At 40.5% G+C, this 25226-nt stretch overlaps 1 protein-coding gene across 2 annotated transcripts in view; it reads right to left on the minus strand.

The window, feature by feature from the left end:
* Positions 1-7468: 7468 nt before the first annotated feature.
* The window catches only part of hnrnpul1 (heterogeneous nuclear ribonucleoprotein U-like 1), a 41348-nt gene continuing 23590 nt past the window's right edge, over positions 7469-25226 (minus strand). The window contains exons 12-16 of one of the 2 annotated variants that reach the window (XM_061877912.1): positions 14998-15166; positions 14196-14447; positions 12199-12359; positions 11887-12120; positions 7469-8096 (exon numbers count right to left, since the gene is read on the minus strand). In XM_061877912.1, the coding sequence (XP_061733896.1) occupies positions 7983-8096; positions 11887-12120; positions 12199-12359; positions 14196-14447; positions 14998-15166 (930 nt within the window). In that variant the 3' untranslated portion in view covers positions 7469-7982. Of the gene's footprint in view, positions 8097-11886; positions 12124-12198; positions 12360-14195; positions 14448-14997; positions 15167-25226 lie in introns of both variants that reach the window. The other variant, XM_061877911.1, reaches the window with a different exon arrangement.

The following is a 25226-nucleotide window of genomic DNA, read 5'->3' on the forward strand; positions in this document are numbered from 1 at the left end:
AGAGATACGTGTAGACTGCAATATGATGGCAGACACACAAGAGATACATGTAGACTGCAATATGATGGCAGACACACAAGAGATACGTGTAGACTGCAATATGATGGCAGACACACACAAGAGATACGTGTAGACTGCAATATGATGGCAGACACACACAAGAGATACGTGTAGACTGCAATATGATGGCAGACACACAAGAGATACATGTAGACTGCAATATGATGGCCGACACACACAAGAGATACGTATAGACTGCAATATGATGGCAGACACACACAAGAGATACGTGTAGACTGCAATATGATGGCAGACACACAAGAGATACGTGTAGACTGCAATATGATGGCAGACACACAAGAGATACGTGTAGACTGCAATATGATGGCAGACACACAAGAGATACGTGTAGACTGCAATATGATGGCAGACACACAAGAGATACATGTAGACTGCAATATGATGGCAGACACACAAGAGATACGTGTAGACTGCAATATGATGGCAGACACACAAGAGATACATGTAGACTGCAATATGATGGCAGTCACACAAGAGATACGTGTAGACTGCAATATGATGGCAGACACACAAGAGATACATGTAGACTGCAATATGATGGCAGTCACACAAGAGATACGTGTAGACTGCAATATGATGGCAGACACACAAGAGATACATGTAGATTGCAATATGATGGCAGACACACAAGAGATACGTGTAGACTGCAATATGATGGCAGACACACAAGAGATACACGTAGACTGCAATATGATGGCAGACACACAAGAGATACATGTAGACTGCAATATGATGGCAGACACACAAGAGATACGTGTAGACTGCAATATGATGGCAGACACACAAGAGATACGTGTAGACTGCAATATGATGGCAGACACACAAGAGATACGTGTAGACTGCAATATGATGGCAGACACACAAGAGATACATGTAGACTGCAATATGATGACAGACACACAAGAGATACATGTAGACTGCAATATGATGGCAGACACACAAGAGATACATGTAGACTGCAATATGATGACAGACACACAAGAGATACATGTAGACTGCAATATGATGGCAGACACACAAGAGATACGTGTAGACTGCAATATGATGGCAGACACACAAGAGATACGTGTAGACTGCAATATGATGGCAGACACACAAGAGTTACGTGTAGACTGCAATATGATGGCAGACACACAAGAGATACGTGTAGACTGCAATATGATGGCAGACACACAAGAGATACGTGTAGACTGCAATATGATGGCAGACACACAAGAGATACGTGTAGACTGCAATATGATGACAGACACACAAGAGATACATGTAGACTGCAATATGATGGCAGACACACAAGAGATACGTGTAGACTGCAATATGATGGCAGACACACAAGAGATACGTGTAGACTGCAATATGATGGCAGACACACAAGAGTTACGTGTAGACTGCAATATGATGGCAGACACACAAGAGATACATGTAGACTGCAATATGATGACAGACACACAAGAGATACATGTAGACTGCAATATGATGGCAGACACACAAGAGATACGTGTAGACTGCAATATGATGGCAGACACACAAGAGTTACGTGTAGACTGCAATATGATGGCAGACACACAAGAGATACATGTAGACTGCAATATGATGGCAGACACACAAGAGATACGTGTAGACTGCAATATGATGGCAGACACACAAGAGATACATGTAGACTGCAATATGATGGCAGACACACAAGAGATACGTGTAGACTGCAATATGATGGCAGACACAAGAGATACGTGTAGACTGCAATATGATGGCAGACACATAAGAGATACATGTAAACTGCAATATGATGGCAGACACACAAGAGATACATGTAGACTGCAATATGATGGCAGACACACAAGAGATACGTGTAGACTGCAATATGATGGCAGACACACAAGAGATACGTGTAGACTGCAATATGATGGCAGACACACAAGAGATACATGTAGACTGCAATATGATGGCAGACACACAAGAGATACGTGTAGACTGCAACATGATGGCAGACACACAAGAGATACGTGTAGACTGCAATATGATGGCAGACACACAAGAGATACATGTAGACTGCAATATGATGGCAGACACACAAGAGATACGTGTAGACTGCAATATGATGGCAGACACACACAAGAGATACGTGTAGACTGCAATATGATGGCAGACACACACAAGAGATACGTGTAGACTGCAATATGATGGCCGACACACAAGAGATACATGTAGACTGCAATATGATGGCCGACACACACAAGAGATACGTATAGACTGCAATATGATGGCAGACACACACAAGAGATACGTGTAGACTGCAATATGATGGCAGACACACAAGAGATACGTGTAGACTGCAATATGATGGCAGACACACAAGAGATACGTGTAGACTGCAATATGATGGCAGACACACAAGAGATACGTGTAGACTGCAATATGATGGCAGACACAAGAGATACATGTAGACTGCAATATGATGGCAGACACACAAGAGATACGTGTAGACTGCAATATGATGGCAGACACACAAGAGATACATGTAGACTGCAATATGATGGCAGTCACACAAGAGATACGTGTAGACTGCAATATGATGGCAGACACACAAGAGATACATGTAGACTGCAATATGATGGCAGTCACACAAGAGATACGTGTAGACTGCAATATGATGGCAGACACACAAGAGATACATGTAGATTGCAATATGATGGCAGACACACAAGAGATACGTGTAGACTGCAATATGATGGCAGACACACAAGAGATACACGTAGACTGCAATATGATGGCAGACACACAAGAGATACATGTAGACTGCAATATGATGGCAGACACACAAGAGATACGTGTAGACTGCAATATGATGGCAGACACACAAGAGATACGTGTAGACTGCAATATGATGGCAGACACACAAGAGATACGTGTAGACTGCAATATGATGGCAGACACACAAGAGATACATGTAGACTGCAATATGATGACAGACACACAAGAGATACATGTAGACTGCAATATGATGGCAGACACACAAGAGATACGTGTAGACTGCAATATGATGGCAGACACACAAGAGTTACGTGTAGACTGCAATATGATGGCAGACACACAAGAGATACATGTAGACTGCAATATGATGGCAGACACACAAGAGATACGTGTAGACTGCAATATGATGGCAGACACACAAGAGATACGTGTAGACTGCAATATGATGGCAGACACACAAGAGATACGTGTAGACTGCAATATGATGGCAGACACACAAGAGATACATGTAGACTGCAATATGATGACAGACACACAAGAGATACATGTAGACTGCAATATGATGGCAGACACACAAGAGATACGTGTAGACTGCAATATGATGGCAGACACACAAGAGTTACGTGTAGACTGCAATATGATGGCAGACACACAAGAGATACATGTAGACTGCAATATGATGGCAGACACACAAGAGATACGTGTAGACTGCAATATGATGGCAGACACACAAGAGATACATGTAGACTGCAATATGATGGCAGACACACAAGAGATACGTGTAGACTGCAATATGATGGCAGACACACAAGAGATACGTGTAGACTGCAATATGATGGCAGACACAAGAGATACGTGTAGACTGCAATATGATGGCAGACACATAAGAGATACATGTAAACTGCAATATGATGGCAGTCACACACAAGAGATACATGTAGACTGCAATATGATGGCAGACACACAAGAGATACGTGTAGACTGCAATATGATGGCAGACACACAAGAGATACATGTAGACTGCAATATGATGGCAGACACATAAGAGATACATGTAGACTGCAATATGATGGCAGTCACACATAAGAGATACATGTAGACTGCAATAAGATGGCACTCACACACAAGACATGTAGACTGCAATATAATAGCAGACATAGATATGTGTAGACTGCAATATGATGGCAGACACACATAAAAGATACATGTAGACTGCAATAAATAATAATAATAATAATGGATTAGATTTATATCGCGCTTTTCTATTGTTAGATACTCAAAGCGCTCACAGAGAAGTGGGACTGCAATATGGCAGTCACACATAAGAGACACGTGTAAACTGCAATATGATGGCAGACACACATAAGAGATACGTGTAGACTGCAATACAATGGCAGACACACATATGAGATACATGTAGACTGCAATAAGATGGCAGTCACACACAAGAAGACATGTACTGTAGACTGCAATATAATATCAGACACAGAGATATGTGTAGACAGCAATATGATGGCAGAGACTCATAAGAGCTATATGTAAACTGCAATATGATGGCAGTCACAAATTAGAGATACGTGTAGACTGCAATATGACGCCAGTAAACAACAAAACTTTAAATGTTCCATTGAAAAAGAATATTTCAAACGGCGCTCACAAATCTGTCAAAATGTTTTAGTAGGACTTTGAAGCTGCACCGCTTGATGGATTGTTGGCCCATTACGACTTCCATAGTCAGAGATACAAGTATTACTATGGTGTGTGTATAAGGACTGCACAATGGCACCCATTAGCAGACATATTATCTCGCGTTTTGTTTCACAATGTTATGCAAAACCAACTTTTCTTTCCTTCTGGTACCTGCTGATGAGTACTGGAGATCTGCATAAGTCCTGAAAATGTGCGCACTGTAGTGTGTGCCAACACCTTAGTCGATAAACTTTTTTTTCACTATGTTCTTGTTGTGGGACATTCACCCTCTGCTGTTGCCATTTCTAATATAAAGTAGTGTTAAGTTCTTACTTATATCTGTCAGTAAACTCACCATCAAAGCGCTAAAACAAACCGGTGTAGTGAGTCGACATTATTCACCCAAGGATCTTTAGTTATTAGAGCAATCCGGTCAGACGGTTTTTCACGGATGAGGAAATGCTGCTATGTTATTGATTGAAGTAAAGTCTGAATGACATTAAAACATTTAGCTCCATCTTTGGACACTACTTCCACTCCCGTCCTTGCACGCTACACCGCTACAACAAAGATGACGGGGAGAAGACGCTGTCGAAGTGGAGGCACGTAACTAAGACCGCCCACAAAATGGTGCATCCTGAAGCGACTGTCAGAAAGCCGCTGGAAGATGATCTCTTCTTTTGTTTTCTACTCTGCCCCCCTTTCCCTTGTGGAGGCGAGGGGAGGGGGCGCACAGGTTCGGTGGCCATGGATGAAGTGCTGGTTGTCCAGATTCGTGGCCCGGGGTGGACCGCTCGCCTGTGCATCGGTTGGGGACATCTCTGCGCTGCTCACCTGTCTCCTCTCAGGATGGTCTCCTGCTGGCCCCTGTGGACTGGACTCTCACTATTATGTTAGATCCACTAAGGACTGGACTTTCACTATTATGTTAGATCCACTATGGACTGGACTCTCACTATTATGTTGGATCCACTAAGGACTGGACTCTCACTATTATGTTAGATCCACTATGGACTGGACTCTCACTATTATGTTAGATCCACTAAGGACTGGACTTTCACTATTATGTTAGATCCACTATGGACTGGACTCTCAATATTATGTTAGATCCACTAAGGACTGGACTCTCACTCTTATGTTAGATGCACTATGGACTGGACTCTCACTATTATGCTAGATCCACTAAGGACTGGACTCTCACTATTAGATTCACAATGGACTGGACTCTCACTATTATGTTAGATCCACAATGGACTGGACTCTCACTATTATGTTAGATCCACTATGGACTGGACTCTCACTATTATGTTAGATCCACTATGAACTGGACTCACACTGTTATGTTAGATCCACTATGGACTGGACTCTCACTATTATGTTAGATCCACTATGGACTGGACTCTCACTATAATGTTAGATCCACTATGGACTGGACTCTCACTATTATGTTAGATTCACTATGGACTGGACTCTCAATATTATGTTAGATCCACTAAGGACTGGACTTCCACTATTATGTTAGATAAACTAAGGACTGGACTTTCACTATTATGTTAGATAAACTAAGGACTGGACTCTCAGTATTACGTTAGATCCACTATGGACTTGACTCTCACTATTATGTTCGATCCACTATGGACTGGACTCTCACTATTATTTTAGATCCACAAGGGACTGGACTCTCACTATTATGTTAGATCCACTATGGACTGCACTCTCACAATAATATTAGATCCACAATGGACTGGACTCTTACAATTATGTTAGAGCCATTAAGGACTGGACTCTCACTATTATGTTAGATCCACTATGGACTGGACTCTCACTAATATATTAGATCCACAATGGACTGGACTCTTACTATTATGTTAGAGCCATTAAGGACTGGACTCTCACTAATATATTAGATCCACAATGGACTGGACTCTTACTATTATGTTAGAGCCATTAAGGACTGGACTCTCACTAATATATTAGATCCACAATGGACTGGACTCTTACTATTATGTTAGAGCCATTAAGGACTGGACTCTCACTATTATGTTAGATCCACTGTGGACTGGACTCTATTATATTAGATCCACAATGGACTGGGCTCTTACTGTTAGGTTAGATCCACTCGACGTCCATTGCACCAATCGCCCTAGGGGGCGGGGGGTGCCCCACATCTGCGGTCCTCTTCAAAGTTTCTCATTGTCATCCCACTGGGTTAAGTTTTTCCTTGCCCTGATGTGGGCTCTTAACTGAGGATGTCGTTGTGGCTTGTGCAGCCCTTTGAGACATTTGTGATTTAGGGCTATAGAAATAAACATTGATTGATTGATTGATCTGTAAAACATCATCTATGCAACATTTTGACCAAAGAACCACCATTACATGTAATGTAGACCACAATAAAGTATTTTATATTCAGAAAAAAATCATAATAATATGACTCCTTTAATAGGCCTTCTAACCCAGTGAGCCTTTTGTATGAAAAAAGACCTGAATAGACCCGCTCATCGGCAGTGCGTCATTTATTCCTGTGCACCCTATGGTCCAAAAAATATGGTATATATATATATATATATATATATATATATATATATATATACATACATACAGAACGTTTAATGGAACGCATTTTTTATTGATATCGATTACGTGTTCATAGCGATATGTCGTTGTGGCTTGTGCAGCCCTTTTAGACATCTGTGATGAAGGGATATATAAATATACTTTGATAGATATTGTTTTATGGGCCCAGTCCTAGTTGCATATCTTAAAATGTGTTTTGTGGCAATTCCAACATGGACTCCAGCGTCAGTTGCTACGTCGAGTGGCGTTTTCCGTCATTTTCAGCAGACTGCATTCATCTCACGCGAGATCCAAATGAATCCGTTCCCTACTGTAGAAATGTCTCTGTGATAAAAAAAAAAATAGGCTAAATGTTGAAGAAGAGGCTGTGAGGTTTGGTCCAGGTGTAGACAACGGCTTTTATTGTATAAAGACAAGAAACAGCTCGGGTTATTACGTTTTTACCACACTGGTACAAAAAAAAAAAAAAGTTTTTGAACTACAACAAGCACAAGGGGATTAAAAAAAAGAAGCATTATACATCTACTGAAAAAGTGGCATTATGAACACTTAAAATGTTGCAGGAGTAAATGATCTCGCTTACCATAACCGAAAAAGAAGTTTAAATGAAAGTTAAAGGCATGCTTTTGTTCTCCGCCCCGCCCACGCTGTGGATGTATCTCTAGTGTGGACTTTTCTCACACTCAATCTCTCTGCTTTGTCAGGTTAGCATCTAGCTAGCTAGCATCTATCACCTCGCCGCCACCGCGTCACATAAGACTGATTTAGGGGGAAAAAGAAGAAAGGACACCTGAAGGAATGAATGTTGGGACTCCACTCCTTCGAGCTGGCAGGCCACACCAGGAAGTGTTGGGGAGTGGGGGTTGGTGGACCTGAAGGGGGAGGGGCTACTGGGTGCCAGAGGAGCCTTGGCTGCCCTGTCCTGGGTAGCCCCCATACTGGCTGTAATACTGGTTCCACTGGTTCTGGTTCTGGTAGTACTGCTGCCACTGCTGAGCGTACTGAAAGAGAAACAATGATTGTTTTTTTTTAGAGTATTGACTTCATCAGCAATAAAATCACAATGACAGCGTATTTATTTGTAGTCCACAAAATGAAATCAATTCACATCCGAATCCCAATTATTATTCATTCCGATTTTAAACCAAGTCATAATTTTCAGAAATCTTTTAATTTTACTTTAATAAAAAAAACATTTTTAAAAGGGAACTGCACTTTTTTGGGGTAACTTTGCCTATGGTTCACAATCATAAGAGACAAGAACACACATTATATTTATTTTTTAAAGATTTTAAAGATAGAAAAAAAACGCTTGGAAGATTTGGCTAATAAGAGTCACCGTTGTAGCTTTCAAAACCCTTTATCAATGTTTTATATACACACTGCAAGTATACATATGATGTAGTAACAGACACCTTCATAACAATATGTAATATGTACAATATACACACTGCAAGTACAAACCCTGTTTCCATATGAGTTGGGAAATTGTGTTAGATGTAAATATAAACGGAATACAATGATTTGCAAATCATTTTCAACACATATTCAGTTGAATATGCTACAAAGACAACATATTTGATGTTAAAACTGAAAAACATTTTTTTTTTTGCAAAAAATCATTAACTTTAGAATTTGATGCCAGCAAACACGTGCCAAAGTAGTTGGGAAAGGGCATGTTCACCACTGTGTTACATCACCTTTTCTTTTAACAACACTCAAACGTTTGGGAACTGAGGAAACTAATTGTTAAAGCTTTGAAAAGTGGAATTCTTTACCATTCTTGCTTGATGTACAGCTTAAGTTGTTCAACAGTCTGGGGTCTTGTTGACGTATTTTATGCTTCATAATGCGCCACACATTTTCGATGGGAGACAGGTCTGGACTGCAGGCGGGCCAGGAAAGTACCCGCACTATTTTACTACGAAACCACACTGTTGTAACACGCGGCTTAGCATTGTTTTGCTGAAATAAGCAGGGGCATCCATGATAACGTTGCTTGGATGACAACATACGTTGCTCCAAAACCTGTATGGACCATTCAGCATTAATGGTGCCTTCACAGATGTGTAAGTTACCCATGCCTTAGGCACTAATACACCCCCATACCATCACAGATGCTGGCTTTTCAACTTTGCGCCTATAACAATCCGGATGGTTATTTTTCTCTTTGTTCCGGAGGACACCACGTCCACAGTTTCCAAATATAATTTGAAATGTGGACTCGTCAGACAACAGAACACTTTTCCACTTTCCATCAGTCCATCTTAGATGAGCTCGGGCCCAGCGAAGCCAGCGGCGTTCCTCGGTGTTGTTGATAAATGGCTTTCGCTTTGCATAGTAGAGATTTAACTAGCACTTACAGATGTAGCGACCAACTGTAGTTACTGACAGTGGTTTTATGAAGTGTTCCTGAGGCCATCTGGTGATATCCTTTACACACTGATGTCTGTTTTTGATGCAGTACCGCCTGAGGGATCAAAGGTCTGCAATATCGCTTACATGCAGTGATTTCTCCAGATTCTCTGAACCTTTTGATGATTTTACGAAAGGTAGATGGTAAACGCCCTAAATTCCTTGCATTAGCTCGTTGAGAAATGTTGTTCTAAAACTGTTTGACAATTTGCTTACAAATTGGTGACCCTCGCCCCATCCTTGTTTGGGAATTACTTAGCATTTCATGGAAGCTGCTTTTATACCCAATCATGGCACCCACCTGTTCCCAATTAGCCTGCACACCCGTGGGATGTTCCAAATAAGTGTTTGATGAGCATTCCTCAACTTTATCAGTATTTCTTGCCACCTTTCCCAACTTCTTTGTCACGTGTTGCTGGCATCAAATTCTAAAGTTAATGATTATTTGCAAAAAAAAAAAATGTTTATCAGTTTGAACATCAAATATGTTGTCTTTGTAGCATATTCAACTGAATATGGGTTGAAAATGATTTGCAAATCATTGTATTCCGTTTATATTTACATCTAACACAATTTCCCAACTGGTCTCCCCATGTCTAGCATTAAAAGATTACAGTTGGTACAAAATGCGTCTGCTAGACTTTTGACAAGAACAACAAAGTTTGATCACATTACGCCTATACTGGCTCACCTGCACTGGCTTCCTGTGCACTTAAGATGTGACTTTAATGTTTTACTACTTACTTATAAAATACTAAACGGTCTAGCTCCATCCTATCTTGCCGATTGTATTGTACCATATGTCCCGGCAAAAAATCTGCGTTCAAAGGACTCCGGCTTATTAGTGATTCCCAAAGCCCAAAAAAAGTCTGCGGGCTATAGAGCGTTTTCATTTCGGGCTCCAGTACTCTGGAATGCCCTCCCAGTAAAAGTTTGAGATGCCACCTCAGTAGAAGCATTTAAGTCTCACCTTAAAACTCATTTGTATACTCTAGCCTTTAAATAGACTCCCTTTTTAGACCAGTTGATCTGCCGTTTCTTTTCTTTTTCTCCTATGTCCCACTCTCCCTTGTGGAGGGGGTCCGGTCCGATCCGGTGGCCATGTACTGCTCGCCTGTGTATCGGCTGGGGACATCTCTGCGCTGCTGATCCGCCTCCGCTTGGGATGTTTTCCTGCTGGCTCCGCTGTGAACGGGACTCTCGCTGCTGTGTTGGATCCGCTTTGGACTGGACTCTTGCGACTGTGTTGGATCCATTATGGATCTAACTTTCACAGTATCATGTTAGACCCGCTCGACATCCATTGCTTTCCTCCTCTCCAAGGTTCTCATAGTCATCATTGTCACCGACGTCCCACTGGGTGTGAGTTTTCCTTGCCCTTATGTGGGCCTACCGTGGATGTGGTAGTGGTTATGTGTTGTGGTTTGTGCAGCCCTTAGAGACACTAGTGATTTAGGGCTATATAAGTAAACATTGATTGATTGATTGATATGGAAACGGGGTTTGTATAGATATATAATGTAGTAACAGACACCTTCATAACAATATGTAATATGTACAGTATACACACTTCAAGTATATATATAATGTAACAGACACCTTCATAACAATATGTAATATGTACAATTTACCGTATTTTGACTTTTTCGGCGCATTTATTTCTGTTTCCATAGCAACGTACGCCTGACTTCTTGCAACTGAAGTGTGTTCCTACTTCCAGAATCAAACACGTGTGTGTACTAATCATGGCAGATTTGGTAATAAACAACGAAGACGACTATTTTTGGTCAAATGAGATTTCACAACCTTATATTTTTGAAGCTGAATATACTGAAGATGAACTACTGCTTCAAGACGCAAGCACGAAGGAAGAGTGAGACGTTGGAGCAGACGGAAGCTGGGAGTGTGGTGAAAGTGATTTTGACGCTATGAATATGGATCTGGGAGCCAAGTTATTTCGACATCAATGGATTGCTTACCCAAAATACACAGGAAAAAAACATCTCTGGCCAGCTGGATCAAACAGACAACTATCCACGGAGGGAGCCACACTTTATATTGATGATACATGCACCACGTCATGTGTGTTAGTACAACTACAGTACGAACAAAACATGAAATAATACTTTACAGATACTGTAATATGATTGTTCATGTTTTTCACTCAGTACATATTGGTGTTCTATCAGTGTTGTGTATTACAAACTAACGCATTTCGTTTTGTAGTACTAGTTAGCTTATCTCTTGGCGTAGTTAGCTTTTACGGCTAATACCGGAGCACACTGATGTGTTAGTACACTAGACAAATAGTTCCTCAGTGTTTGCTCTCACAATAATGTTGCTACAGATTGGTTATTATGCAAAGATAATAATTACCTGCTGATACTGCTGGTTGTAGCTCTGCTGGGTCTGCTGCTGTTGCGGCTGCTGAGCGGGGGGCTGATGCTGAGGCAGGGGCTGCTGGTAGGTCTGCGCGGTGGCGGCTGGCTGGCTGTAGCTCTGACTGTAGCCGGGGTACTGGCTGTAGTTGCCATAGTAACTCTGGTTGTAGCTGCTCGGGGAGTAGCCTGCTTGGTTGTAGGCGCCCTGGTTGTAGTTCTGGCCGTAGCCCTGCTGGGGGAGCGGAGGAGCGCGTGTGAGTCTACAGGAAGGACTAGGCCTGCCACGAGAGCACCAAGTTGGACTCACTTGGTTGTATCCTCCCTTGTTGTAAGAAGCCGGCCTGCTGTAGGTGGATGCAGACGACTGGCTGCGGTATCCAGAGCGCGAGTCGGAGCCTCCATCACGGTAGTTGTTGCTGTTGCTGTTGTTGCTCCAGCGGCTCTGGTTGTAGCTGCCACGATTGTAGCCTGCCAGCACAACCAAAACCCGATGTTTAAGGTCTGCCATGATGCAAAAGTAACCTTTTTAACTAGAAAATGTGTGTGAATAATGGAATGCCGAAGTTGAACTGAAATTCTAACAGTTAGCATCTTGGGTTTACATAAAATAAGCAAAATAAAAATAAAAAATAAACGCTTTCATACTAACATGTTAAATAAAAAATAAAAAATTGACCGAGGCGTATACCCGCACAATCTGCTAAATAATGTGGCATGCTAATGTTAGCAGGTTAAAATACTCGCTGGCCAGATAGCGTCAAATAAAATACCGTAAATTCCGGTAAAAACAGTTTTAATTCCGCAAACTTTTTTCCTACGTTTAGCACCCTGCGGCTTATGAAACGGCGTGGATAATTTATTTATATATTTTTTTGCTGATGGCCATAATGTAAATGGTTAAACAATCAAGCAAAGACACTGAATAGATGTTTTTGTGCTATGGTGCCATCTTTTGGACAAATTCACTTACAGCGGGCGCTGCATTGCCCTTCTGTTTAAACTCATTTCCGTTTCCAACATGTACATAGCCTTTCTACTAATATGGATTCTTCAATTATCACACCAAGCAACATTTGTAAGTTCTTACTGACTATAGTGTACCATGTGTGATGTCTGTAGGAGTGTTTTCATACATATTTGTACGTGCTATCGTAATCAACCTAGCGTGGTTGGCATTAGCTTATACGCTAACATGTTTACAAGTGCGTGTTAGTATTAACAACATACAATGGCATTCTTTTTGTATTGTTTCAGTTTCACAAATTCCTCAGTAAATTCACCAAAACTTCACCGTGGAGTTATGGAGTCTGTTTAGCTGATTGAAGAGCTAGCTTCCACAGCTCGTGGGTCCATGACCATGACTTCTGTTTTGTTTGATCAGCCATTTTACTGCCATGCTACAGACACCGTTTGGAAACAATTAAGGTATGTAAATAAACATTTACAGAATATTTCTGTGTAAATAACTCATTTCACAACATACATATATGTATGTGGCTTATTGCCCGGTGAGGCTAATCAGGATTTTTCTTCACTGACTACCATAATACAAATGGTTAAAAAGACAAAAACAAAGCAAAGAGACTGAAAAGGTGTGTTATTGTTTGTGTTATAGCGCCATCTCTCGGACAAGTTTGCCCACTGCAGCAGCTACATTGCCCTTCTGTTTATGGAACTTTGAACTGGAAGTAAAAGTGCCTTTCTGTTTTCTCACCGCCCACAGCGTTTCTACTTGTATGGGTTCTTCATTCATCACTCCAACGAACGTTTGTAAGTTTTACAATATAACAATTAATACTTACTTACTAAACTGTCCCATGTGTGATGTCTGTAGGAGTGTTTTCATACATTTTTATAAGTGCTATAGTAATGTACTCAAGCTAGCGTCGTTAGCATTATCTAATAGTGTCTGTGTTGGCATTAACTTACAAAGGCACTCTTTTTGTATTGTTTCCGTTTCACAAATTCCTCAGTATATTTACCAAAACACCACCGTGGAGTTATTGCGTCTATTTAGCCGATTGGAGAGTGAGTTTGCACAGATAGTCGGCCTATGATGACAACTTATGTTTTGTTTGATCATCCATTTTACAGACACCGTTTTGAAACAATTAAGGTATGTAAATAAACATTTCTATGGAAATAACTCATTCTACAACATATATATCTGCGGTTTATAGGTTGGTTCGGCTAATATATGGAAAAATATTTTTTCCTTCTAAAATTTAGTGGGTGCTGCTACTTGTGCTCTACAGTACTGACTTTTTCTTGAAATGTGGCAAAGATAAGAGAGCGTCGACTCACCTCTGTAACCTCCAGAGTCGCCGCTGCGGTTCTGGTACCCGCCGCGAGGGGCGTCGCGGCTGTCGTAGCGCTGGAAGCTGCCGCGGCCACGGAACCCAGCCTGCCTGTCTTCGAAGCGATTTTTGGGGGGCGGGGCTGACTTGCGGCCCTCCTCGTTGTACTGCTTCAGCAGCTTCTCAGCGTCCTCGCGTTGCAGCTCGCCGAAGCTCACGTCCTCCAGGAAGTCGCACACCTCCGGGAGGGTGTAGTTGGCTTTGGGAGGGCGAGCCAGGGTGGAGAAAGAGGGAGAGAAAGGGAGGGAGGGGAGGGGGGAGTAGTGAGGACCAGAGCGGTCACACCACCAGAAGACAAAAAAAGACAGCAATTAGTGTCGCGCAGAGGAGGAGGAAAAACTTAAGAGCAGAAAGATGACGCATTTACAACAAACGTTTCCTCCGTAGAAGCAACATTTGCGTAAGCAGACACAGGAGGGGGGGAGGGAGGGGGCGGTTGGTAAAAAAGCACTGCAAACCAAGGACAGCGAATACCTAGCGTTAGGATGGTGCTAGCACACGGCCTCAGTTTGCAGTGCATGAAGACAGGGCAAATAAAAGAATCATGGGGACTGCTTTCAAAAGAAATAAAGTCCAGGTCTGATAACGGTCTAATGGTGGGGGGATGACAGGGGGGCGGGGAAAGGAGGCGTCTTTCAGATTTGATTTTTTTTTTTTTTTTTTATAGAGACAACATAGAAAAAGTTTCAAAAATAAAAGAACAAAAAGTAGATCTGGTGTTGAGTTGCTTGAATCCACAGCGTTCCTACCTTTCATTTCTAACACAGCATGATCGGGCACATCCTTCCCCTGCTCATTGGTTTGCTTTAATGTTCGCTCTTTAAAATCCTCGTCCGTGGGACAAATTACAATAGCCTTGCGTTGAAAACCTTCAAAAGGACGCATTTTTCGTCTCCTGGCTGATCCATAAACATTTGTCTAGCAATGGTGACAAGAAAGAGGTAGAAGCTTGTTTGTTATTGTTTACTTGCAAAGGCGTTCCACTGGAAAAGGGAAGCTGGAACCCTGCAATCATCAAGTGACAGAGGTTTTTTGGGGTTGGATGGCAGACTACGCGTTAGCTCAGCTGCTATAAAAGGCCTCGTCACTCGCACACTCACCTGGACGTCAGCGGGCCGGCTGCTGGGCAGGCAGTGTGCACTGACGGGGGAGGGTGTCACCCAAAATGAACCATCGATTTCTGCCGTGTGTCGAATCAAAGCAATGTAAGCGGTGCTGATTGGCTACTCAGAGGTGACAGCATGCAAACATGTCTGCTGTTACAAACATGACATTGAAGCTAGCAGTTGCTTTAATGTTAGCAGAGGTTGAACAAGTTAACAGTCATTCTCTTAAAAGTGTGACAATATATCGTCATATTTAACATTAGAAACAAAACAATCAAACTGTTCCACACACTTTCGGTCTCTCGCCATAAACGGTTGTATTTTATCCTTTGGTGCAGTGAATATGTACCGTATTTTCCAGACAACAAGGTGCACTTAAAATCCTTTTTGCCTCCAAACTCAACAGTGCACCTTATAACGCGGTGCGCCTAATGCAAGGAATAAGTTTGGTTGAGCTTACCCACCTTGAAGCTACTGTATTTGGTGCATGGTGTGATGATTAGTGTGACCAGTAGATGGCAATCAAACATAAGAGATAAGTGTAGGCTGCACTTTGAGGGCAATATGACCCAAGTAAACACCAACATTTTAAATGTTCCATTGAAAATATAGAACATTACCACGGCACTCAAAAATCTATCAAAATGTTTTAGTATGACTTTGGTGAGCTATGAAGCCGCACCGCTTGAAAGATTGTCGGGGCATTAAACATACAATTATTATTATGGTATGTGTATAAGGTAAGACATATCTGGCGTTTTGTGTCGCAATATTATGCAGAAGCAACTTTTCTTACATTCTGGTACCTGCTGTTATGTATTAGTCCTGAAAAATTGTGTGCGTCCGCGCCAACGACATAGTCAAAAAACGTCTTTATCTTTTTGTTGTGGGACATTCAACCTCTGCTGTTGCCATTTCTAATATAAAGTAGTGTAAAGTCCTTACTTATATCTTTAAGTAAATTCACCATGAAAGCGCTAAAACGTACCGGTATAGTAAGTTTATAGTATTCACCCAAGGAACTTTATTTAGAGTTCCGATCGGATGTTTTTTAATGGGCCACATTTCCGGTGTTGTTTCTGGATGAGGAGAAGCTGCTTCGTTGTTGATTCAAGTAAAGTCTGAATGTCATTAAAACAGTTAGCTCCATCATTTGACACTTCTTCCACTCTCGTCCTTGCACGCTACACCGCTAAAACAAAAAAAGTGACGGGGAGAAGACGCTGCCGAAGGTGAGTCACGTAAATAAGACCGCTCACAAAACTGCGCATTCCGGAAGCGACTGTCAGGAAGCGACTTGAAGATGATCTGTAAAACATCATCTATGCAACATTTTGACCAAAGAACCACCACTAAATGTTGAGTAGACCACAAGGAAGGATTTTACATTTACAAAAGATCATAATAATTTGACTACTTTATTGCGCCATATACTCCGGTGCGCCTAATATATGAAAAAAGATCAAATATAGACCATTCTTTAGCGGTGTGCCTTTTAATCCGGTGCGCCCTATGGTCGAGCAGCTTGAACATAGCATTAAAACAAGTCAGAGTGTAGAGTTTGAGCAGAAACTGTCGTATTGCTGTTTCGTTCTTGGGTGTTCCAGTCGTTCAAATAGAGAGATAGGAAATAACTTTCACAGAGTCCCTAAAGAAGTGGCTCGTAAAGGTAATAATCAGGTAAAAAGGAAAGTGCGTGGAAGGAAATGGCTCATAAAAATGTCACTTAAATCTATTTGTGGAATACTTTCGTGTCTGCAAAGATCATTTTGTAAAATGTCTGTTTGAACATTTGAATTGTTTGAGAAACTTTCTGTGACGCAATCGAGTTCTTTCCCTACAATTTTAGTAGTGTTTCAGAGCCGAACTAAACGTAAAGAAAGGACAAGAGATGGCATTAGTTTGTGTTCTTTTGTGGTTGCTATGCCAAAATATAACTAGAAGACTGCTTGTGCAAATAAACCAACATCATGTTAAGTCCTAGTTACAAATATTTTGATTGTTGGTCCAATCCATCGTATTTTCATTGTCCATTTTCATAACATAAACTAAAAGCTTAGTTGTTGTTGTGCAGGAAAGCCAAGTGCTTTATTCGACACGGATGACCCAATTACAGCGCCTTTGGTGTTATTTGTTAGCATCAAGAAAATATCCTTAATAGTATTAATAAAGTAAATTAATAAATCTTGATATCACTAGCAAACATTGCTGAACAATAGGGACATCTATAGCTAAATAATGAGACAAAATATACTTCACAGCATAAAAACAACTGCAGACTAGAATCGTAGTGAGACTGATATGTGTAGCAGGAAATCAACTGCAAACATACTGATATTTTTTCTCATTAGCATCACAACCACAGCAGCAACAAACTCGTTATGTCAATCAATTACGTTACTTAGCGATGCATGAATAAATACAACTTTGACCGATTAATGCCTAATTGGTGGACCCCTCAGATGTAAAGACATGATGTGCCTCCAATCTTTTCTTCTTTAAGTACTGTGTCAAATGAAATGAGGTTGTAGCTAGCAGTAACATTTTGTTGATGATAAATGGTTTAAAAATATATTTTTCTTAAGAGTGTAAAAATCCACTACATCCCATTTAGAATATTTTTTCATGATCGCTTTTATATTTGCGTGTAAACTTTTCAAAATACGCCAAAATATGCACTGACTAGGGTAAATTAGCAGTAGACTAATAGGGCTCTGGATCCCTGCCTGAAACCCGGAAGTGCCCAGATGTCCCTCGAGGCCATGTGATTGAAAAAAATAAACATTTTTCAACTTTGATGTGATCGAGGTTTCCTTGTACTTTACATCAAAAGCTGCAGACTCGGCAACGTTGAACAAGTGCTTGAAGGTGATGGAGGATAAGTACTGGACTGTCAATTCCTTTCTATGCGCCACTACCTTTCCCCCACACTGGAACTCCAAAAGGTTTCCGCAGGTATGAGCAAATCAAATGAACTTCTTTTTAAATGCAACTTAAAATTAAGTCAATGTCCTACTGAAGATTGTTGTTATGGTCAAAACAGGGTTTCCCCTAGATTACCAAGATACATGTGGCGGTGGGGGTGTTGCTAGGGGCAATGACATCACATTAATTGCTATGATGTGTATATTGTGTAAAAGTGAACAACACATTCAAACCCCGTTTCCATATGAGTTGGGAAATTGTGTTAGATGTAAATATTAACGGAATACAATGATTTGCAAATATTTTTCAACCCATATTCAGTTGAATATGCTACAAAGACAACATAATTGATGTTTAAACTGATAAACATTTTTTATTTTTTTTAGCAAATAATCATTAACTTTAGAATTTGATGCCAGCAACATGAGACAAAAAAGTTGGGAAAGGTGGCAATAAATACTGATAAAGTTGAGGAATACTCAACACTTATTTGGAACATCCCACATGTGTGCAGAATAATTGGGAACAGGTGGGTGCCATGATTGGGTATAAAAACAGCTTTCCAAAAAATGCTCAGTCTTTCACAAGAAAGGATGGGGCGAGGTACACCCCTTTGTCCACAACTGCGTGAGTAAATAGTCAAACAGTTTAAGAACAACGTTTCTCAAAGTGCAATTGCAAGAAATTTATGGATTTCAACATCTACGGTCCATAATATCATCAAAAGGTTTAGAGAATCTGTAGAAATCACCCAAATTAAGCGGCATGGCCGGAAACCAACATTGAATGACCATGAGATTCGATCCCTAAGAAGGCACTGTACCAAAAACCGACATCAATCTCTAAAGGATATCACCACATGGGTTCAAGAACACTTTTGAAAACCACTGTTACTAAATACAGTTGGTCGCTACATCTATAAGTGCAAGTTAAAGCTCTACTATGCAAAGCAAAAGCCATTTATCAACAACATCCAGAAACGCCGCCGGCTTCTCTGGGCCCAAGATCATCTAAGATGGACTGATGCAAAGTGGAAAAGTGTTCTGTGGTCTGACGAGTCCACATTTCAAATTGTTTTTGGAAATATTCGACATCGTGTCATCCGGACCAAAGGGGAAGCGACCCATCTAGACTGTTGTCGACGCAAAGTTCTAAAGCCAGCATCTGTGATGGTATGGGGGTGCATTAGTGCCCAAGGCATGGGTAACGTACACATCTGTGAAGGCAACATTAATGCTGAAAGGTACATACAGGTTTTGGAACAACATATGCTGCCATCTAAGCGCCGTCTTTTTCATGGGCGCCCCTGCTTATTTCAGCAAGAAAATGCAAAGCCACATTCAGCACGTTTCAACAGCGTGGCTTCGTAAAAAAAAAAAAGAGTGCGGGTACTTTCCTGGCCCGCCTGCAGTCCAGACCTGTCTCCCATCGAAAATGTGTGACGCATTATGAAGCGTAAAATACGACAGCGGAGACCCCGGACTGTTGAACGATTGAAGCTCTACATAAAACCAGAATGGGAAATAATTCCACTTTAAAGCTTCAACAATTAGTTTCATCAGTTCCCAAACGTTTCTTGAGTGTTGTTAAAAGAAAACGTGATGTAACACAGTGGTGAACATGCCCTTTCCCAACTACTTTGGCACGTGTCGCAGCCATGAAATTCTAAGGTTTTTACTGTTTGCAAAAAAAAATAAAGTTTTTGAGTTTGAACATCAAATATCTTGTCTTTGTAGTGCATTCAATTGAATATGGGTTGCAAAGGATTTGCAAATCATTGTATTCCGTTTATATTTACATCTAAGACAATTGCCCAACTTATATGGAAATGCGGTGTGTAAATTCAAAACAAATCTGTTACTAATTATAGTACTAACATATTACATTAAACATAGTAAAGCCAAAACCATCTTACATAACATGGTTTTAGCTACTTTTCAATTGTTTGGCTATTTTTCAATTGTTGCTGCTTATTATACAACATACTTTGCTGACAATAGTTTTTTAATTAGATTTCTCCAAACATTTAAGTCACTCTTTCTTTATCAAAACGACTGGCAACATATTAGCATCTATTTCAGGTGTTATTGTAGAATGTACTCGTGTTTAGAGACTCCATTTATGCCTGATGTCACACTTAATCCGTGCTCTTGGGAGCCTCTCTCTCCTTAAAAAGCCGCCAGTGTCATCTTAAATTTTGAGAATCGCTGTTCGCGGGAATATCTGAGCTATATTAAAGTACGTCCAGATCGTGGACATGCTGCTTCCGATCCAAACAACCTGTGCGTATGGCTTATGTCATCACAACATTCCGTTTCCGCAGCGCTGTTCCGTTGATCAAATTAAGTTTTTTTTTTTAAGCCAAATTTCTGGTGCATCACTAGTCATTATCTTGAATGACGTGCTACTTCAATCACTCACATCGAAATCAAGCCGTGACGCTGATGAGAGCGACGCTGGGAAATCAAAAACAGAAGAACCGACATATTGGATAACGACAGAGCAAAAAGTTCTCTGTTCATCTTTTAAATAATTCATATTCAATAGATTCTACGAAACAGTTGCAATAGCAGAATCAATGTCAGTACACGACTCCTTGCTGCATGACGCCATTGTTGTTTGAAATCCCGCTCGGCGATCATGATTGGTTCATTTTTTTTTGCTATCTTGAAGGATTTTCTTTGCCCTCGAGCCCAGATCCTTGTGTGGAGCTCAGCGAACTACAAGGATTTGGCGAGAGTCAGGTTAGCAAAAGCTTGCATGGACAGAGAAAATTGTGAGCTTTTGACAATGATACATTTGAATAGTAGAAACATTATCTGTGGTAACTAATGCAATCACATAATGCAAGTAACCCTTTCAAACGCAATAAACATACCATTATTTTTAATTACTGTAGTATTTGTTTATCATTGTAAGGGCAATAACTGAATTATCTTAAATAGGTAAACAGAAAAATAATCTTCAAGCAAAAACTGCACTTCAATGAATATTGACTATATGAAGTGCACTTTTTTTGCCCACAGTTGGAAAAGCTGGATCAGGTGGATTGTTCCGTTGTATTTTTTTTTGCTGCCAATGTCATAAAATACTTGCTCGTTCATCGGTTCTGATTTTTTTTTACCCTTATTAATTAACCCAGGAAAGTTCCAATGAGATTGCCCAAGACAACAGCCGCGGTTAGTATGGCATAAGCATATAGAACCCTCAATTTGCTGGTGACATCCATGCCTCCCCGATGGGCTCCTGTTTCTCATTCAGTTCCAAACAGTTGGCTATGTATTCATGGTTTTTCCTCCTAACTTTAGCTACTTAATGAGCAGTGCTTCTTACTAGCGAGGCCAGGTCTATGTATTCTGTGTGTGTGAGCTCGCGGTCCTGCCTGCTCATAGAAAAACAACTGACTGGAGGTTTCACTGCACTCATTTAGGTCTACTGTCAAATAAACGTTATCGGGTGCCGAGAGCGATGCACATAGTGAAACTTCGTTTCATTTGAAAGCCAGAGAGGAAGAAATTAAACACACAGACTAGCGATGCTAGCAAAGTTATCAAGTTCATGTATCGTTCAATTAATCAACCCTTTGGGCCAAACCTACAATTGTGTGACAGTTTTCAATGCATCTAGACATTGTAATTAATGCTTTTTAAAGCCCTTAAAGGCCACATTTTTTTCAAAACCCATTTAATGACAATGCTTTTTAATTATGTGCGGAAACCCTGTATCATATCATACAACACTGCGCCTAATTTATGTTTTTTTTCCGGGTTAAAGAGATTCACATGGCACCAATATATTTAACCTCGTCACATCAGACCAACGAAATGATTCCCATTCACATAAACAAACGCACTCACACAATCGTTCAGTCGGCCATTTAGCCTATATGCACTCACCCTCGTCACTGAGAACAAAACGACCGAATGCAGACGACGCAACACCAAAGCTCAAGACTATCAACTCTGGTCATCAAAAAAGGAAAACCCCGCCACACAGAACAGAAATCCAGGCCCTGAAAGGCTGCAGCGCAAAGGAGTACAAAGACAGTGCTGTACAGAGGCTACTACTGTCGTGTTACAGGCGTGGTCTATTGTTAACTTTGTGAATGAACTATGTTAATATTTCATGTTTCAGACTTGTACATTTACAAAAATTAGGTAGTTGTGTCTTTTATTTATCGGTGCACTCCGTAGCATGGAAATGAGGTAACGTCTTGTAATTTTGATTAAATAATAAGCGACTCTTGTAGGAAAGATCAACTAGTAAACACATAATGCTAGTAATACATCTATAGTTGTGTATAAACATTTAGTTTCTGCTCCAAATCTATGCACTTGAATTAAAACAAAGTTTTTTCTTTTCTGCACATGCCTGTGTTCTCTAGGACTTGTGTTTTGGATTATTTTTTGGGTGAATTTATACATTTATTTATATTATAGTAATATATATCTATTTCCATAAATTCTGGACGCTTGGAACACTGTGGATAATTGATTGTTCTCTGCCGACAACCATACAGCAAATAGTTTTCATGTAACTGAAACGGTGAGTTATTGTTTGTGCCACGGTGCTATCTTTTGGAAGAGTTTGCGCACTGCAGGTGCTGCTGGGTATTTGTGAACTCCTGCTGTTTAAAGCGTTCAACCAGAAGTTGAAGTGCCTTTGGTCTACTTATTGTCCATATTGTTTCTATTCATATGGATTCTTCAATCATCACGCCAAGCAACGTTTGTAAGTTTTACAATAAAACTAAAATACTTATACTTACTAAAACGTCCCACGAGTGATGTCTGTAGCAGTGTTTTCATGCGTTTGTACGTGCTATCGTAATGTAATCAAGCTAGCGTTGTTCGCATGAACTAATATGCTAAAATGTTTACAGGTGTCTGTGTTAGTATTACTAACTTACAATGGCATTCTTTCAGTCTCACAAATGCCTCAGTAACTTCACCAAAATGTCACTGTGGAGTTATTGAGTCTGTTTAGCTGGAAAGCTAACTTGCGCAGCTAGTGGGTCCATGACAATGACGTACGTATTGTTTTATCAGCTGTTTTACAGACACCGTGCGGAAACAATTAAGGTATGTAAATAAACATTTACAAAAACTTATTAGGTAAATAACTCATTCACAACATATCCGAGGCTAATATATGGGATTTTTTTCTCCTTCTAAAATTTTGTGGGTGCAGCCTATATACTGGTGTGCTTTATAGTCTGGAAAATACGGTACTTTGTTCAACTTGTATGTCATAAAAATAGCCTTCCTTTTTTAGAGTAGCGGTTCAGGAACGGTGTGAGCAGTGTCAAAACTGGTACCAGATGATCAAAAGCCAACCGTACTTGTAGTTGTTGTATATTTTAATACGTGGTTGCCTAGGGGACACATGTGTTCAAATGCGCCACATACAGGATATCCCGCTCTCCTCCTGGTTAAACCATGTAAGCTCGGTGCCACTAATACAACAAAAGGATAGCGTTGTTACAAAAGCAGAGTTTGGAAAAGCAGGCAGTTTCGACCGCAATTGGATTTTTGGACAAAGTTTAACTTCTAATGGTGAAGCATTTGTTAAGGCCGCTCTTTGAAAACGCTATCTTAGCCTTTGGTGGTATTCTAACATTATTTTGCTGTAATTGTTTTAATTTTGAGAAGCTTGAACTCTGCTTGAACACAAAACTGAGCAGATATATTTGTAGGAAGCGAATGAGTTAATCTGAAAAAGCACGTACGGTACAAATGTATGCATCCCTTCAGTGTACAATCACACCACAGTGTTAATGTTTTAAATTACGAAAATTATGAAAACAGAAAACCTCTGTGCATGTTGCGCAACGCTTCTACATTTACTGGACGCTTGGTGGGCACAAGACAAAATTATAAACGTGTAACAAGTTTAGGACAAGCTCGTTTTTGTCAACGGGCGTCAACTTTTACACGGTGACATCGCCAACAAGCGGTTTGGCATGAAAATTACAGTTGCTTTCACACAGTGGAACCTCGATTTACGAACCCCTCTATTTGCCAACTTTTTGGCTTACGTAGCATGTTTCTGTGTAAAAATGCTTCATGCATTCTTTTTGTGTCAAGCTGGCAGCCATTTAGTGCTTACTTGTATTGAAAACAGTTTTTGTTTTTATTTGTGACGACAACACACTTTTCTGGAAAAAGATGCCAAAACGGAAAACACCCCCCTGTATAAGGGGGGTGTTTTCATAAGGAGCAGCTAACGAGAGTATTTTTCAGATGTTAACAGAATCAGCTTAATGTACTGTAAATGGATTTTACTTCTTCAAATGTTTATTATCGTAGCAATAAAGTTGTTAAAGTTAAGGATTTTTTATTGTTTGTGAAGGTAACCAAAGGGACTAGCGCGTCTTGGCAGAGCAGTGCATACAGACAGCACCTTGTCGTCAATTTAGCTTGTTAATAAAGATATCGTTCATTCATCACTTGGTTATGTTTGTTTGATATACAGAGTATTATATTGTGTTCAAATTGCACAAACCTTCACTAAAATATGGACTTTTTTCAAGACTGGAACCCATTATTCATATTTACATTGTTTTCGTATGGACACATTTGCTTTACTACGGTATATGAAACTTTGATTTCCCAACCCTGCTCAAGGACCAATCAAGTTCATAAATCAAGGTTCCAGTGTCATCACTTTTGGCAGATTGTTGTTGGCGCGCTCAGCAAATGCTAAAAAAGAAATGGTCTAAGTCTGTCATTAGTTGTATTATATTTAGCGTGGTCTGAGACTGGCAACGCAATCAGGCGATGGACACAACAAGCAAGGTTCAAACAGGCACTGGCGTACATGAACGTACACTGTGGAAAGGTTTCTTACAGAACGGCTAAACTTCTCAGCAACGAGCTGCTTTGTGTTTTATATGTCACATTTTCCTCGCCATTTTTAAATAAATACTTCAATTCAATTAATTTACT

Source organism: Nerophis ophidion, linkage group LG18 (assembly GCF_033978795.1).
Source record: "Nerophis ophidion isolate RoL-2023_Sa linkage group LG18, RoL_Noph_v1.0, whole genome shotgun sequence".
Taxonomy (NCBI): Eukaryota; Metazoa; Chordata; class Actinopteri; order Syngnathiformes; family Syngnathidae; genus Nerophis; species Nerophis ophidion.